The sequence below is a fragment of the Cyprinus carpio genome, chromosome A15, assembly GCF_018340385.1.
Source record: "Cyprinus carpio isolate SPL01 chromosome A15, ASM1834038v1, whole genome shotgun sequence".
Classification (NCBI taxonomy): domain Eukaryota; kingdom Metazoa; phylum Chordata; class Actinopteri; order Cypriniformes; family Cyprinidae; genus Cyprinus; species Cyprinus carpio.
The window spans coordinates 21,056,403-21,069,974 of record NC_056586.1 but is presented as its reverse complement, the minus strand read 5'-3'; the positions used below and the strand labels follow the sequence as shown (position 1 = coordinate 21,069,974).

Here is a 13,572-nt window from a genome sequence, read left to right as displayed (position 1 = left end):
CTATATTAATTTCCACCCAAATCAGATATAATACTAGCACAGTTGTTTAGAACAATAACTTTTATTTAAAATATGTCTCATACAACAAATAGATGACAGGTTGTCTTATAAAATATATACAGCAACAGGCATTAAGATTTAAACTTCAGTAGAAATCACACAAATGTCCATTAATTACGGCGACGGTTATCATAAGGAATCAAGGCTGTACACTGCCAATGCTCCAGACTCTATTCTTGTGCACTGGGAGTGTATTTTAGTACATTATCAAACTGTTGGTCAAATGTAGTCAGAAAGATGAATGTATGGCGTATTAAAATAAAGCAGTACAGTATCGACTAATGCATGATTTATCCAGTGACACTGTAACCAAGCGGTGCTACAAAAGAGTTCAAAGAAAAACACTACTGATAACATTTAAAAAAGAAAAATATACTTTTCATAAAACTATTTTAAGTATACATTTTTGCTGACAGAACATTGCATAGCATAAAAGAAAATAAGCACTGATGTCAATTTCTTATGGTTTTCTCTTCAAAGACTGTTGAGCGCAACCTTCAGAGGGAAAATCTACATCTGCATTTTCCACTCTGTTCTTAATTCAGCCACTAAGAGAAACTGGTAACAGAATTGAAATGTGAATCTGTGTGAACCAAAAGTTATATTACATCGCTGATTTTTACAGTATAAAGTCCCTTCACATTGCATAAAGCAACCTGCCCAAAAAGCCCAAGAGAAAGTTGTTGGATTTAATAAAACTCAACGGTTTATAAAAACCTCTATTCAAAAGAGGGAGGAAAATGTCAAAATGATGTGAAACTGGCTTTCAGAATGACTCAATTGAGCTGTTTTTTTTTTTTTTTTTTTTTTTACTTTTTTTTTTTCAGTTTTTTCCGATTGTAGTTATCTGAAATGTTATTGTCTAAGTACACTTTTAGCAAATTATTTACCAGAATAGCTATATTGCAAATCTTGATTAATATTACACACTAATGCCTTTATACACACCTATGTCTATGTCAATGTTTTTTGGACCCCAAACGTTCTTCCTAATATCATCTTTTGTGTTAGACAGAAGAAAGTAAGTCATATAGATCTAGAATAACATGGGGGTGAGTAAATGATTACAAAATGTTCATTTTTGTGTGAACTGCCCCTTTAACAAGATAGTAAGAAAGAACAGAAAAAACTGTCTCAGCAGTGTTAAAAGTGTTTGCTAGCCTGCCGTCTTTGTGTAAATTCAGAGTAAAGAGCCGAGACGCTCTGAGTCTTGAGACTCAGGCTAAAAGGGGTTGATTGATTTCCATTTTAATCTAAAAAAATGGAAGAAAAAAGATGAGAAAGAGGAGGATAAAAGTAAGCAGCTCGCTATAGTGTCTTAGTTTCAATCGATGATGCTGTGGATACACTGGAGTCCAAAAGTCCACACTAAAAATCTGGGATTCAAAATTTGAAAATATGCTTTTAAAAAATGTTGGGGAAAAAAAAGATACCAAGACCAAGCACTTTTTCTAGGTCACTAATCAAGTAAGTACATTTGTGACACTCCACTTCAAATTGCCACTTGTATTGTTATACTGATAATGCAATTTGTGCCTTCTAATGTGTTTCTAATGTTGTTAAATTAGAAAAATGCTGCATTTTTTACTGCATTGAAAAAATGGTGTAGAATTTACTTCTAAGAAATTGGTAGTAAATATCACAAATAGCCTAATTAAAAAGAAACGGCAAGTAACATATTGTAGGGCTTTTCACACTGCACTTAACCACAGGAATTATTGTTGTTATAAATGTTATAAAATGTAGGTTCACACCGCTTTTGTGGTGTTAATCTCGCACTGCAGTGCCAGAATGTTAATGCTAAATGCTTAGCAAGACACCCAATCGGGTGCCTCATATTGACTTGCTTTGGACCGTCATGGAAACACTGCACATGAATAGTCGTTTCATTGAATGGAGAAATGTTTAATGGTAACTGAAAACACATTAATTGAGTGAAGAAGGATTGCTTTTACCTGGGGTTTAGAATGACCCAAGGTTAACTATTTCAAATGTGAAAAGCCGTATTGAATCTCAAATCATTTTTATTTCAGAATTTCAAAATCAGTTTTTACAGTGCATAGTGTACTTTTGGACCTCACTGTATGTGTTGTGTGTCTGTATCCTTATTTCGTCCACCTATCAGATTGTCTCCCTATTAAAGCCAGGAGTATATATATGAAACATAAGTTTGTTACCCAGCATCCCAGAGCTATTTACAATTTGCTTTGCTTTAGAGGAGCTGGCCACGGTGAAAGAAAGGAAAAAGAAAACAACATCGTTATTTAAAGCGGTTGATTAATTCACCATTTGACAAGTGAGTGTTCAAAACCACTTTTCCACTCGCTTTTCTCTCTCTGCTTCTTTCTTTCTTTTGTCAAATAATCAGAGAGCCAGAGACTAGTTTTATCTTTTATCCGCCCTGATTTTGTCACTTTAAATGCACTAGGGGATGGCTAACATTAGAGGACTGTAAGGGGAAATAGAGAGGATGTTTGCTTCAAATTCAGTTCATGATTTCTGTGGCACTGTCTGCCATTGGCTAGTTAATTAGGTAGTCCCGCCTCAAACTCATGCCATTGGCTAAACCAATGTTGTTGCATCTGTTTGCTCAAATAAACCAAAGCCACAGTGTTTGTTTATATTTGGAAATGTGGGGGAAAAACTATGAATAGTTTACTTTTAAGGAGAAAGTATCTAAAGATGGAAAATATTACACACCTTTAAGCACAGTTTCAAAAATGGTTTGAACTTGATTTTAAATACAAAATAATTGCAGGTGGAGAGGAAAAAGTCCCAAATGAGCTGTACTCCACAGTCCAAGGACTTTCTCTGTGAGTGCAACATATGGCATGTGTGCATGACCGGTATACATTGTGCTTTTAAAAACAGTTCATAGAAAATTTATGATAGCAACACATTCTCGTCTACTGACGTTATAGGATCCGCTATACTGTAGATAGAGACATGTTCGGATGAGAAATCACATGCTTGCAGCTCATCCCTGAAAGGATCCAGTGGAGAGAGGAAATGAAAAGGCCCTCATGGTTAGACAGCAGCTTTCTGTCCTTGCTCTGCTGGCACAGAGTAGACCCTAGAGAAACAGAGAGAGAGAACAGTCAGTTCACTATAGAGACTTTGATGAAATCTTTAAGACTCGATGTTCCTTTTTTTCTGCCTTTCCCTTAACAGGATTTTTTTCCTCATTAAAATGTTTAAAACATAATGAAATTAATGACATATATGTTTAAATTGATGCACACTAAGTGAAAGCTTAATGAAAGCTGTTTTTAAACGGAGTGGGTCATGAGATTAGATTAAATATTACTCACTTTTTTTTGTAGGTTAATTAGATACTTTTGCTGTCTGCAAATCATTTAGAATAAAAAACAAATAAATAAATAAAAACAAAGACAGATTTAGTCTGAGCTATGAGGTTGTTCATTTATGGTATATGCTTTTGTTGAAGCAATTACTTCTTAATAGTTTTTAATAATCATGTTCAGCAGTGGATTTCCTGCTGAAAAACTACATGAAAAAATCTCCACCAATCAGAGAATCGAATCAAGCAACTTATGTCAAAAGAACTCTTTATTATCCACACACTAACGGAGTCCATTTCCCTATGCTTTCTAACTACTTATAAATCTGTATACATAATATGTATATTTTGCAATAAACTTAAAATCTAATGTTTCTGTGCCAACATTTTTATCTGTAATTTCTTAATTGGATTACATAATTTGCAAATCTTAATGGGACTGTAGTTCTTTCCATTACCAGAAAATAGTTAAGTAGATAGTCTTGTACCTTTATCTTTTTGTCTGATTTTAAAATACTTTTTTGCTTCTAATTTTGTGATTCACCTTGTAGCTTGGTTTGTGGCTTGTAAATCTTAAACTAAGGATAAAAAAAAAAAAAGAAAAAAAAAAACACCTCAAAAATATTACCGTAAAGACAGAAAGCACTGCAGTAGTACCAACAATGGCTGGATAAATTTATAGAGTCAGACTAATATTTGTGAAGAATAGGTTCAGCTATGGGTCACATTGTACTTAAGGCAATATAAATACATACATGTGAGAGGAGCTTAACCATGAGTTGCACTTTGAGTAGAGTGACGTTCAGCATAAAGTTGATGAGAAAGATGAATGGAGCTCTTTGTGACATATGCATGCTGTTCAAACATATGTTTTTTATACAGTCTATGGTACAGTATGTACGCTTGCTTTCCTCTGGTAAATGGTGTTTAATTTGCCTCTGTGATGAATTCGTTCACAGTTTGTCTGGCTTAAAGAACTCTATGGTAAGATTTTTGCCCTGCAAGGCATTTTGGGGGGCTTTTATCGTTGTTGTTGTTTTTTTTTTGTTTGTTTTTTTTGAGTGTGCTTTCTGTGAACATGCTCCGAAAGGTTCGGTGTTGATCCACAGACCCTGTGGTTGCTGTGTGATTAAGCCCCTTTCAGCCACCCTAACACCAAGAAAAAAAAAAAAAAAAAAAGCCGTGGCTCAGTTAACTGCATTCCCCTGAGGTAACCTGTAATCCTGCAGAAGAATTTAACCTCAATAAAGAAAGCGAGAGTGAGAGAGAAAGAGAGAAAACAGAGGATCTTTAAGCTTGCTGAGTGGAGGAAGGTGTCAGACAAACTCTGCACCCTTCCAGCCTTCTCTCACATATCACGATACTCAGCAACTCACTGAAACTGATTACTGTGCAACACAGGTAACCATCTCAGCCAAATTCAGTTACACAACCTCTCAAAACAACAGTGAGCATTTTTTGTCTTTTAACCGCATTGACTTTGTCACCTTAAAGGGACAGTTCACCTAAAAAAATAAAACTTATGTCATCATTTACTCACCCTGATGTTTGACGTTTTATTACATTTACAATGAATATGGACTGGAGCTTTTAAGCTTCAAAAATTCACTAAAAGACATAATAAAAGACTTATTTGCATTATCATAGGTGCCATGATAGCTTTGTGTGAAAGAAAAGACAAATTTTCTTATTTAAAGGTGCTGTATGTAATGTGTTTTTTTTTGTTGTTGTTGTTGTTGTTGTTGTTGTTGTTGTTTTTTGTGACTGTACTAAAGTATAAAATACCATAATATGTCTGCAGGTATTTAGAAAATACTTGTTTCTTCAAAAAACAACAACAACAACAACGCTACAGCTAGTTACTTTACTTTGAAATGTGTGTTCCGTGCCAGAATCTCTGTTTTTGTTTTGGTATGGGTGATTATACCCACTTCCAAATTGTCCAATAGTATTTTGACATACCATGTGGCCAGTTGGTGGAAAACACAGCATAATGCAGCCATGGAAGCCAGCAAAAAAACTCAGTCAGTCATTCCACCCAACTTAAAAATCCTCATTACCATCTAAAAAGCTGGATGACCAGGGGCATATTAAAACACAGATAAATCAACTCATCAATTTAGGGGCCGTTCACACAGAACATGTTTTCCATTGTTTTTCTATGTAAACATGCTACACGGACATGTCGCTGCTCATCAGTGTCAGTTCCAAAACAATGGACCAAACAGAAGACCCTGGAGATGGGGCAAGCGATGCAAGCTTTTGTTTACAGACAGCTCGTCGGCTTACACTGTCAATTGTGCTAGTTTCTGTTGCGTGTCATCAATCTGGCAACCTACAGTACGTCAAAGTTGAGTCTAAGGAGTGGGGGGCGGGAGAAACAACATACAGCACCTTTAAGTCAGTGAGTTAAATTCAAGAATCAGGTCCATCTAGTTTGTGAAAGAATCATTCAGGGTTCTACATTTACATTTATGCATTTAGCAGACACTTTTATCCAAAGCAACTTACAGTGCATTGAGGCTATACTTTTTTTTTTACCAGTATGTGTGTTCCCTGGAAATTGAACCCACAACCTTTTGCGCTGCTAACCCAATGCTCTACCACTGAGCCACAGGAACACTAGTTCTAATTCAGACGTTTATCGAACTAGATCAGCTGATTTCTATAAAAGGATACAACTAAAAAGAAAGATTTGTTTACAAATGGGATATGGACAAGCTAATCTCCATTTGAGACAACATGAAGTTGAGTAAACAATGACAGAATTTTCTTTTTGGGTGAACTAGGCCTATTTCTTTAAATGCACATGGGACTGAATGACTGAATGCTTACTTACAGATGCAGAGACTTTAAGGCCCACTCCCACCAAGGACAATAACGATAACTATAACTATAACTATAACTATAACTATAACTATATATAAAGTTTTAATAATCATTCTAATTCCACACCACAAATATAATGATAATGAAGTTGAGAAACTATATCACTTGGATCACTTTTAGAACAAGTTTTTCCAGCTGATGGGTGATAAATACGTTGACAACCGTTCAGAATCCACCCAAAGCTTATGCATTTAAAGCGTCAGTCAACATAACTGCAGATTACATGCTATTTATAAATAAACAAAATTATTGTGCATTGGCGGATGCTAATATAGTTATCTCTCTTGTGTGAACAGGCCTTTAAGTTTTAAGGAAATGGTATGAACCTGATTAAAAGAATGAATCATTTTATGGTGTCACTATTAATGCAACGTACAGCTAAATGGCATGTAATTTGTGATACTGTTTAATGTATTGATTCAGGTGAGGACATGCAGTGTGGGAGTGTGGCTGTGTTTGCACTAAGAATAAAAATAATGCAACATGAATTGCAACACCTTTTTCTTCCTTGTTCCTTCCCTCTCTCTAATAAACATACAAACTGGTTCGGGCAGTTTTGTCCCTGTGCAAAAACATCATGATAAACATATATGGAAAAGTCAGTTTTCTTACTTAGCATCCAAATTTATAGTTTTCAAATGCAGCCTTGACATTATTCCCACACTGTAAACTCTCAGGGTATAGCAGGTCATATCTTGTTCAAGTTAGTCAGCGCCTGGCTTGTTTTCTGTCCTGTTTTTTTTTTTTTTTTTTTCTAGCTTTTTGTTTCAGAGACTTGTTTCTAACAGCTCAGGGCTTGAGGGGCGTTTGACAGATGGCTGGAAAGTATAGTCATCAATGCACATGTACCAACCCGCTGCTAATGGTGGCTTATCCCTCCTGCATATGGCCCTCTTGTCTTGTTTACCAATGTCATCTTGTGTTTAGTGGGTTACCAGGGATTCAGAGAACTGTTACCCATCCGACTGGTTGGACCACCCCAAAAGTTGACAGGGTGGAGCGTGCAAGCTGCCTTGTAAATCTAAGCACCGATGTGTCACTCAAGATAAAGTGTCAGGTAAGCTAAAGGTGAAACAAAAGATTTTTTTTCCCTCACCCATTTTCCATCAAGTGCTGCCAAATCCTTCTTAGATCCAGAATAAAAGGGGGACCATGTGGAGCAACTAATAAATAAGCAATTGTGCTTGTGCAAATAGCTTCAGCTTCAATATTTTCCGAATTATTAGTGATTGTGAAGTACATTGGATATTTCCAAACTTCTACACACAAAGGCATGCACAAATCCACACTGCATTTGCAGGCAACATGGGTAATAGTTTGTGGAGTGCTCACACACATTTCTGTCAAATGGATTTTGCTATATTCAACCCAGCATGCTTTGAGTCTTTAATAACATTTCTTGAAAATATGTTTATCTGGCACACAGGTCATTTGAATTACTTGCAGGCAAAGCTAAATCAGTCTTACCCTTGTTCTCGGCTTTGCAAGTAGCGTCTGAAGAGGAAAATAGCTGTAAAGATAAAAGGGATCTTAATGAATAACCTCACATAACAGTTACTGTATGAAAATAGTGTTGCTTTTTTTTAGTCAAATACTACAAGACATCCAACACCCATCAATGGAGCTGTTTGACTTGACAAAAATTTGACGTACAGCTTTAGTTCCTGTGTTTCTTGTAAAGTACACACCCATATTAAACTGACTTTTTACAATAAGGCAAACCTTTCAGATATTCATTTACAGCTTGTATCTCATAAACTTTATAACTGCTGTATAATTAGAAGGATGTACAGTATCTCATTAGTAGTCATGGGTATTATGGGTATTTGCTGAAATCTTTTCACTAATCTTGATCATAGAAGATTTTTGCACATACTGTTTGTGAAAACTAATAGCATGACTTTAGTGTCAAACTATAGTGATCTAGTAAATGCCTGTGTTAGTGTGACTGGGTTTCAACCTACCTACAATGCCTCCAATGGCCAGAACTATGACGCTAACGGCAGCTATGATGATTATCAATGTTCCACCTAAAAATCAACAATAAAAACCAGGAGGATGTGGATTAAATTTGTGCACATGTTCTTTTAACTCCAAGTCAGAAATATGAATGAATCCATAAATAAAAAAGTTTTTTATCAACCTTCATTAGCTTCATCATCTCCTGTGGATCTATCTGATCCGGGACCTACTTTAGGAATTTCTCCAGGATCTGAATATTGAATACGCCTTGTCTCCACTGAAACAAACAAAAAAAAACACACACACACACACACACACACACACACACACACACACACACACACACACACACACACACACACACACACACACACACACACACACACACACACACACACACAATGATGATATTCATGGATGAACTGCTAAGATGATGTAAATGATTACAAAATGCTTGATGTTAGTACTGAATATGTTTAAACAGGGACCCACTGCAGCCTTGTGAAATTATTTTGTAGGGCTTTTAGCTATTTTATTTTTTATGGCAACTGTGAATATTTTCCTCTAGAGGCACCAAACTGAAGTGCTGAAAATAACGATTGTGTTAAGCAGGATCCCTGTCACTTCCCTGTCACAAACACTTCCCTGTCTGCCACTGGTCAAGCAAGTTTTTTTTCTTTCTTTTTTTTTTCCTGTTTACAGAGTCACGCAATATTTTTCATAGTTGTGGGAAAAGGTATGAGATAATATTAATATTAATATTCAGTAATATTATTAATGTGACTGCACTGACACTTTTGCATGAGAACAAAACTCAAACTAAATTGAACTGAACTGAATTAATGAACTTTGCATTATTGAACTGAACTGAATCAACACTGAACCGATTTGAGCTGAACAATGGCACTATTCTCCTGTAGAGCTGCTTTATTGAAATCAAGTTCACTTCATAACAAATGAAATTTGCAACACTGACACTGTTAAATTGAATCAAAATTGCACTAAATTGAGCTGAATAATCACAGTATTGTCTTTGTAGTGCTGCTTTAAGCTGAAATTGTATACATTTCATAATTAATGAAATATGAAATGTAACATTACTTCACATAACGCATGCCAGATTTGAACCCATATGGGCAACATAACTTGATGTGTCTATGGCCCATCTCCGAGCCAGTTCTTTTTATTAATCACTAACATTTTTTTTTCGTCTTTTCTAGGAAATTAGATAGGAAATTAATCACAATTCTGATTGCGCCCATATCAGCGAGTTGTACTTCCATCCATCCCACCTTCCACCCTTCCCATCTGCCTCTGGCCAGAACTGGTGAGCAGGGATTGCCTTAACAGCTCAGTAATTCTATCAGAGAGCAATCATTCTGCTGATGAAGATGGACAGCTCCTCGCACAGGAGAGCAGAATGAGACTGCCAACGTCCATTAAAGGGACGGATAGTGGTGTGGATTGAACCGGGGCTATAATTGGCACACTGCTGGGAGACGCTAATTGATTGCTTTCAGGAATTAATGTGGCGGATGAGCTGGTCACGTCTTACAGTAACAACCTGTCTTTATGTTACATGTGCGACCGGAGAGGAAAAACCCACCTGGAGCATCACCGTCTTCATCGTCAACTGGATAAATGGGAATTTGAAGATGGAATAGAAAAAAAAGATAAAGACAGAAAATTACATTAAAAATATAACAGTTATAAAATGTTTACCAAACAAAAGTTACTATCTAGATGTCATGAAAACATGTCCAAGTAAAAAGTAAAATAAAATTATCTTTTTTTTTTTTTTTATAATATAATGATTTATTTATTTACATAAATTTCAAGGCAAACACAACAAATGCTGTCATGATATGTAGTTTTAATTTAAACAATATATTTATATAATATACAAATATTTTCATATATTTTTGAGCAGTGTTGGATGTAATGCATTATTAAGTTTTGTATAATATACAAATATTTTCATATATTTTGAGAAGTATTGGGTGTTATGCGTAACTAAGTAATCAATTATTGTAATGTAATTACTTCTCCCTTGAAAAAGTAAAGTAGGTGATTCCTCTTAATTTTTCCAGTAATTTAATTACAGTTATATCTGATGTAATTGCAATAAATACTTTATAGACTATAGAACAATAGCGTATTTAACATCAAAATGTAATGTTTTTAATGTAGCCGTCTCCCTTTAAATATTTTGGTTAGTTCAAGAATAATTTATGTAATTTTATATCATTTATTTGAAAGAACTGAATGAGGAGTTTCATGTCTATCCTTGTATTGTTCAGTTGGGCGAGGTTGATATGGGATTTAGAAAGTAATTAGTAATAAGTAATGCAATACTTTTTAGAGAGAGTCATTTTCACATGAATCTCACTGTTGAAAATGTGATTAGTAGCTAGTAATTAATTCAGGGTTTTTTTTTTTTTTTTTTTTTTTTTTTTTTTTTTTGAGCAACTTACCCAACACTTATTTTGAGAATGAGATTTTGGGGAAGAAAGTGTACTTATTTGTGAGCTCACACAGTATTCATGCACATAATATACATAAGAATATTATGTCCAAAAGTTTTCATGGTCTTAAAAATGATTTTCATTTTTCATATGATTTCAGTAGTTACTATTAGTTAATTTCCTTTGCAATTGTGGGATGCAATATGACAAGATAAGATCCACACATATTCAGAAAACATGAGAGGTGGTTTTTTTCCGTTTACTGATGTAATTTTTACCGATGTAATCTCCTGAATAATTTCCTTCTGTGTCTTCTGATGTTGCAGCTGTTGATTTGAATACATAAACAAGAGTTTAGAGGTCACATGAACATAACCAATTATTTTAAATGTTACAACTAAAAACCTTTAAAGGTTATTCCACTGCCAGACAGTGAAGGTGAAACAGCCCAGTTGTGCATCACTATTTTAACTTGTATAAATATATATATATATATATATATATATATATATATATATATATATATATATATAGCATTTCATTTGTCACACATCTAAGCGGCTGATAGAGAACTGACATCATTTGATGAAATCTCTAGTGTTTTTAAAAATTTGAGAGTGTTCAAGGCACTTTGGATGAAAAGCATCTGCTAAATGGCGAGTAACAGGAGGATTGGTTCACAAGCCTGTCACTGATACAGATACTGTACTTTAAACAGGCATGAGGAGAAGAAGATGGATTGAGTACAAAAATAAACATCTGAATAGGATAGAGAACTTTTGATCAAAGTACAGCAGAATAATGTAAGCCTAGATAGAATGAACTTACCTGCACCTCGAAGAATCAAAAACAGAAAGAGTAAACGCAGCATCTTCTTATTCTAAGAAAAAAGATAAGGAGAAAAAATTAATCTACACGTTAGAACGCTACACCTAGATTTCTCAATAGCTTTGATACATAGTCAACCCAGTGAACCTGGCCTAGTGTAACCTAGATAAATTCACATAGAAGAACTGCTTTATCTCTCTAATCTAATCTCTAATGGATCACAATATTCTATTACACCATGCCATAGTTGAAAATATATGCCAGTGTTAATAAATAACTAGAAATATAATCAGCCCAGTATGAAACTGAACTGTGGTTAGCCAGGCTAAATATTCCAAATTCATCAGAAGTCTTTAGTTCTTATCTCATCGTGAATTTACTGTGGGCTGACTTATGGTTCATGGCTTGTCAACTTTGTGGTTTGGTGTGCACTTGTGAATGCAACTTTTTTGCTGTTTACCAAAGCACTTGAACAAGCACACTCAATGGGAAACTTATGCTGAGTGCCATAAGCTCCATTGAGGATCATGCAGGCTAGTCATGCTAAGCAGTTTTAGTTTAGTTTATCTTCCCATAACAGTGAATTCCTGAACCATGTGGGTATGTATCAGTTTTGTCCCCTTGAAATCATAATTAGTTTATAGTTTTGAGGCTTTAGTTCACATATATTAGCTTCAAGGCCATCTATATATGCTAGTCTTCTCCTAATAGTTAAAATAAACTTGTAGACAAAATAAATGCATTTAAAATCTGTCATTCTCTTTGTGGAAAATGGACCCAAAATACTGATATTGCATGGGTGTATGCAAGTTTTTCTGCAATAAAATTCTTTCTTGAATGTATCAGGTATCTAGGCTATATATCTCACATCAACTTCCTCAACAAGTTTCAGTGGAAGTTTGTTTCCCCATGGGATAAAAAATAAGAAAGGTATTGTGACTTTTAATCTCACATTTCTGTGAGATTTTTATTTATGTTTTCAAGATTTTACTTCCACATGGTAACTTTCCCAGAATGACCTTGCTGTGGTCATAATCCAGGCAGATGTTTGACACACGCAGCTGGCCGAGCTCAGCTTCCGCTGGCTGTTATTACGCTTAACAATTACATGTATTTATTTTTGTTCCCACTTTGGACTAGGAAATGGGAACTTGCCGGGGAATGATGTTTTCCTGAGTCCCAAAATGGATAAATACGGCTTTTGCTTGGTGCCCAAGCTCCAAATTCCCCTTCTGTGGCCTGCACATCAATTTCACAAGCCGCTGCTCTTCATCCAGATATTGTTGTTGGTGCCCATTGTGTCGGGCTTCCACTTCCTGTTGTTAATTGCTGTTATGATGTCACAATAACTGGGAACCCCTAACAGGGAAGTGACACTGGAACATTATACACCTGCTTTCTTCATTCATATTATACTACCCCAACTGGATGTCCACTTTGGACAGTTTTCCTACGCATAGACTGAAGCTAATAATAGGCCTATTTATAATTTATCAGTCTTTTTGTGCTGGCACAGTGAATGTTTTTGAATGAATGGACAATCTCAAATAGATACAAATTAGAATAAAGGTAAAAATTTAGAAGACAACAAAAACATGTTTACACAAACGAGTTGCAGTAGCACAGGGATTTCAGTGAATCTGAATAAACTGAATAAATCAGACGTTCCAACATAACATATGAGAGGTGACCATTTTGGATGAAAGATTCACTAGAATGTCTTGTGATAAAAAGTATGAGCGGTATACTAGCGGCATTGCAGTTCTGAATTCAGGACCAGGTTTTATTGTGACATAAGGTATGAAAGTAACGTTTAGGATGAGCTGATTCACTGGAATGAATCGGACATTGATCAGACTATAAGGGAGAGAGCCATTTATGTGAGAACATTTGATTTCCTCTGCTACTGACGTTATAAAACAATAAAAAAAATGCAATGTAGCATTGGTCGTTAGTTGTGCAGCGTTCAACGCAGAATATTAGTGTTAAATTTTCCAATTCCAGCCTCAGTTTGTTTGAGTTAATCACGACTCATGTTGATATGAACCCACCACAAGATGGCGTCAC

At 35.3% G+C, this 13,572-nt stretch overlaps 1 protein-coding gene across 1 annotated transcript in view; it reads right to left on the bottom strand.

Annotated features, from left to right (window-relative positions):
- Positions 1–45: 45 nt before the first annotated feature.
- si:dkey-262k9.2 overlaps positions 46–13,572 on the bottom strand; it is a 29,450-nt gene continuing 15,923 nt past the window's right edge. Inside the window, exons 4-10 of the mRNA XM_042771712.1 lie at positions 11,506–11,557; positions 10,956–11,003; positions 9,819–9,845; positions 8,394–8,489; positions 8,215–8,280; positions 7,718–7,760; positions 46–3,133 (exon numbers count right to left, since the gene is read on the bottom strand). Of these exons, the coding sequence (XP_042627646.1) occupies positions 3,088–3,133; positions 7,718–7,760; positions 8,215–8,280; positions 8,394–8,489; positions 9,819–9,845; positions 10,956–11,003; positions 11,506–11,557 (378 nt within the window). The 3' untranslated portion in view covers positions 46–3,087. The remainder of the gene's footprint in view (positions 3,134–7,717; positions 7,761–8,214; positions 8,281–8,393; positions 8,490–9,818; positions 9,846–10,955; positions 11,004–11,505; positions 11,558–13,572) is intronic.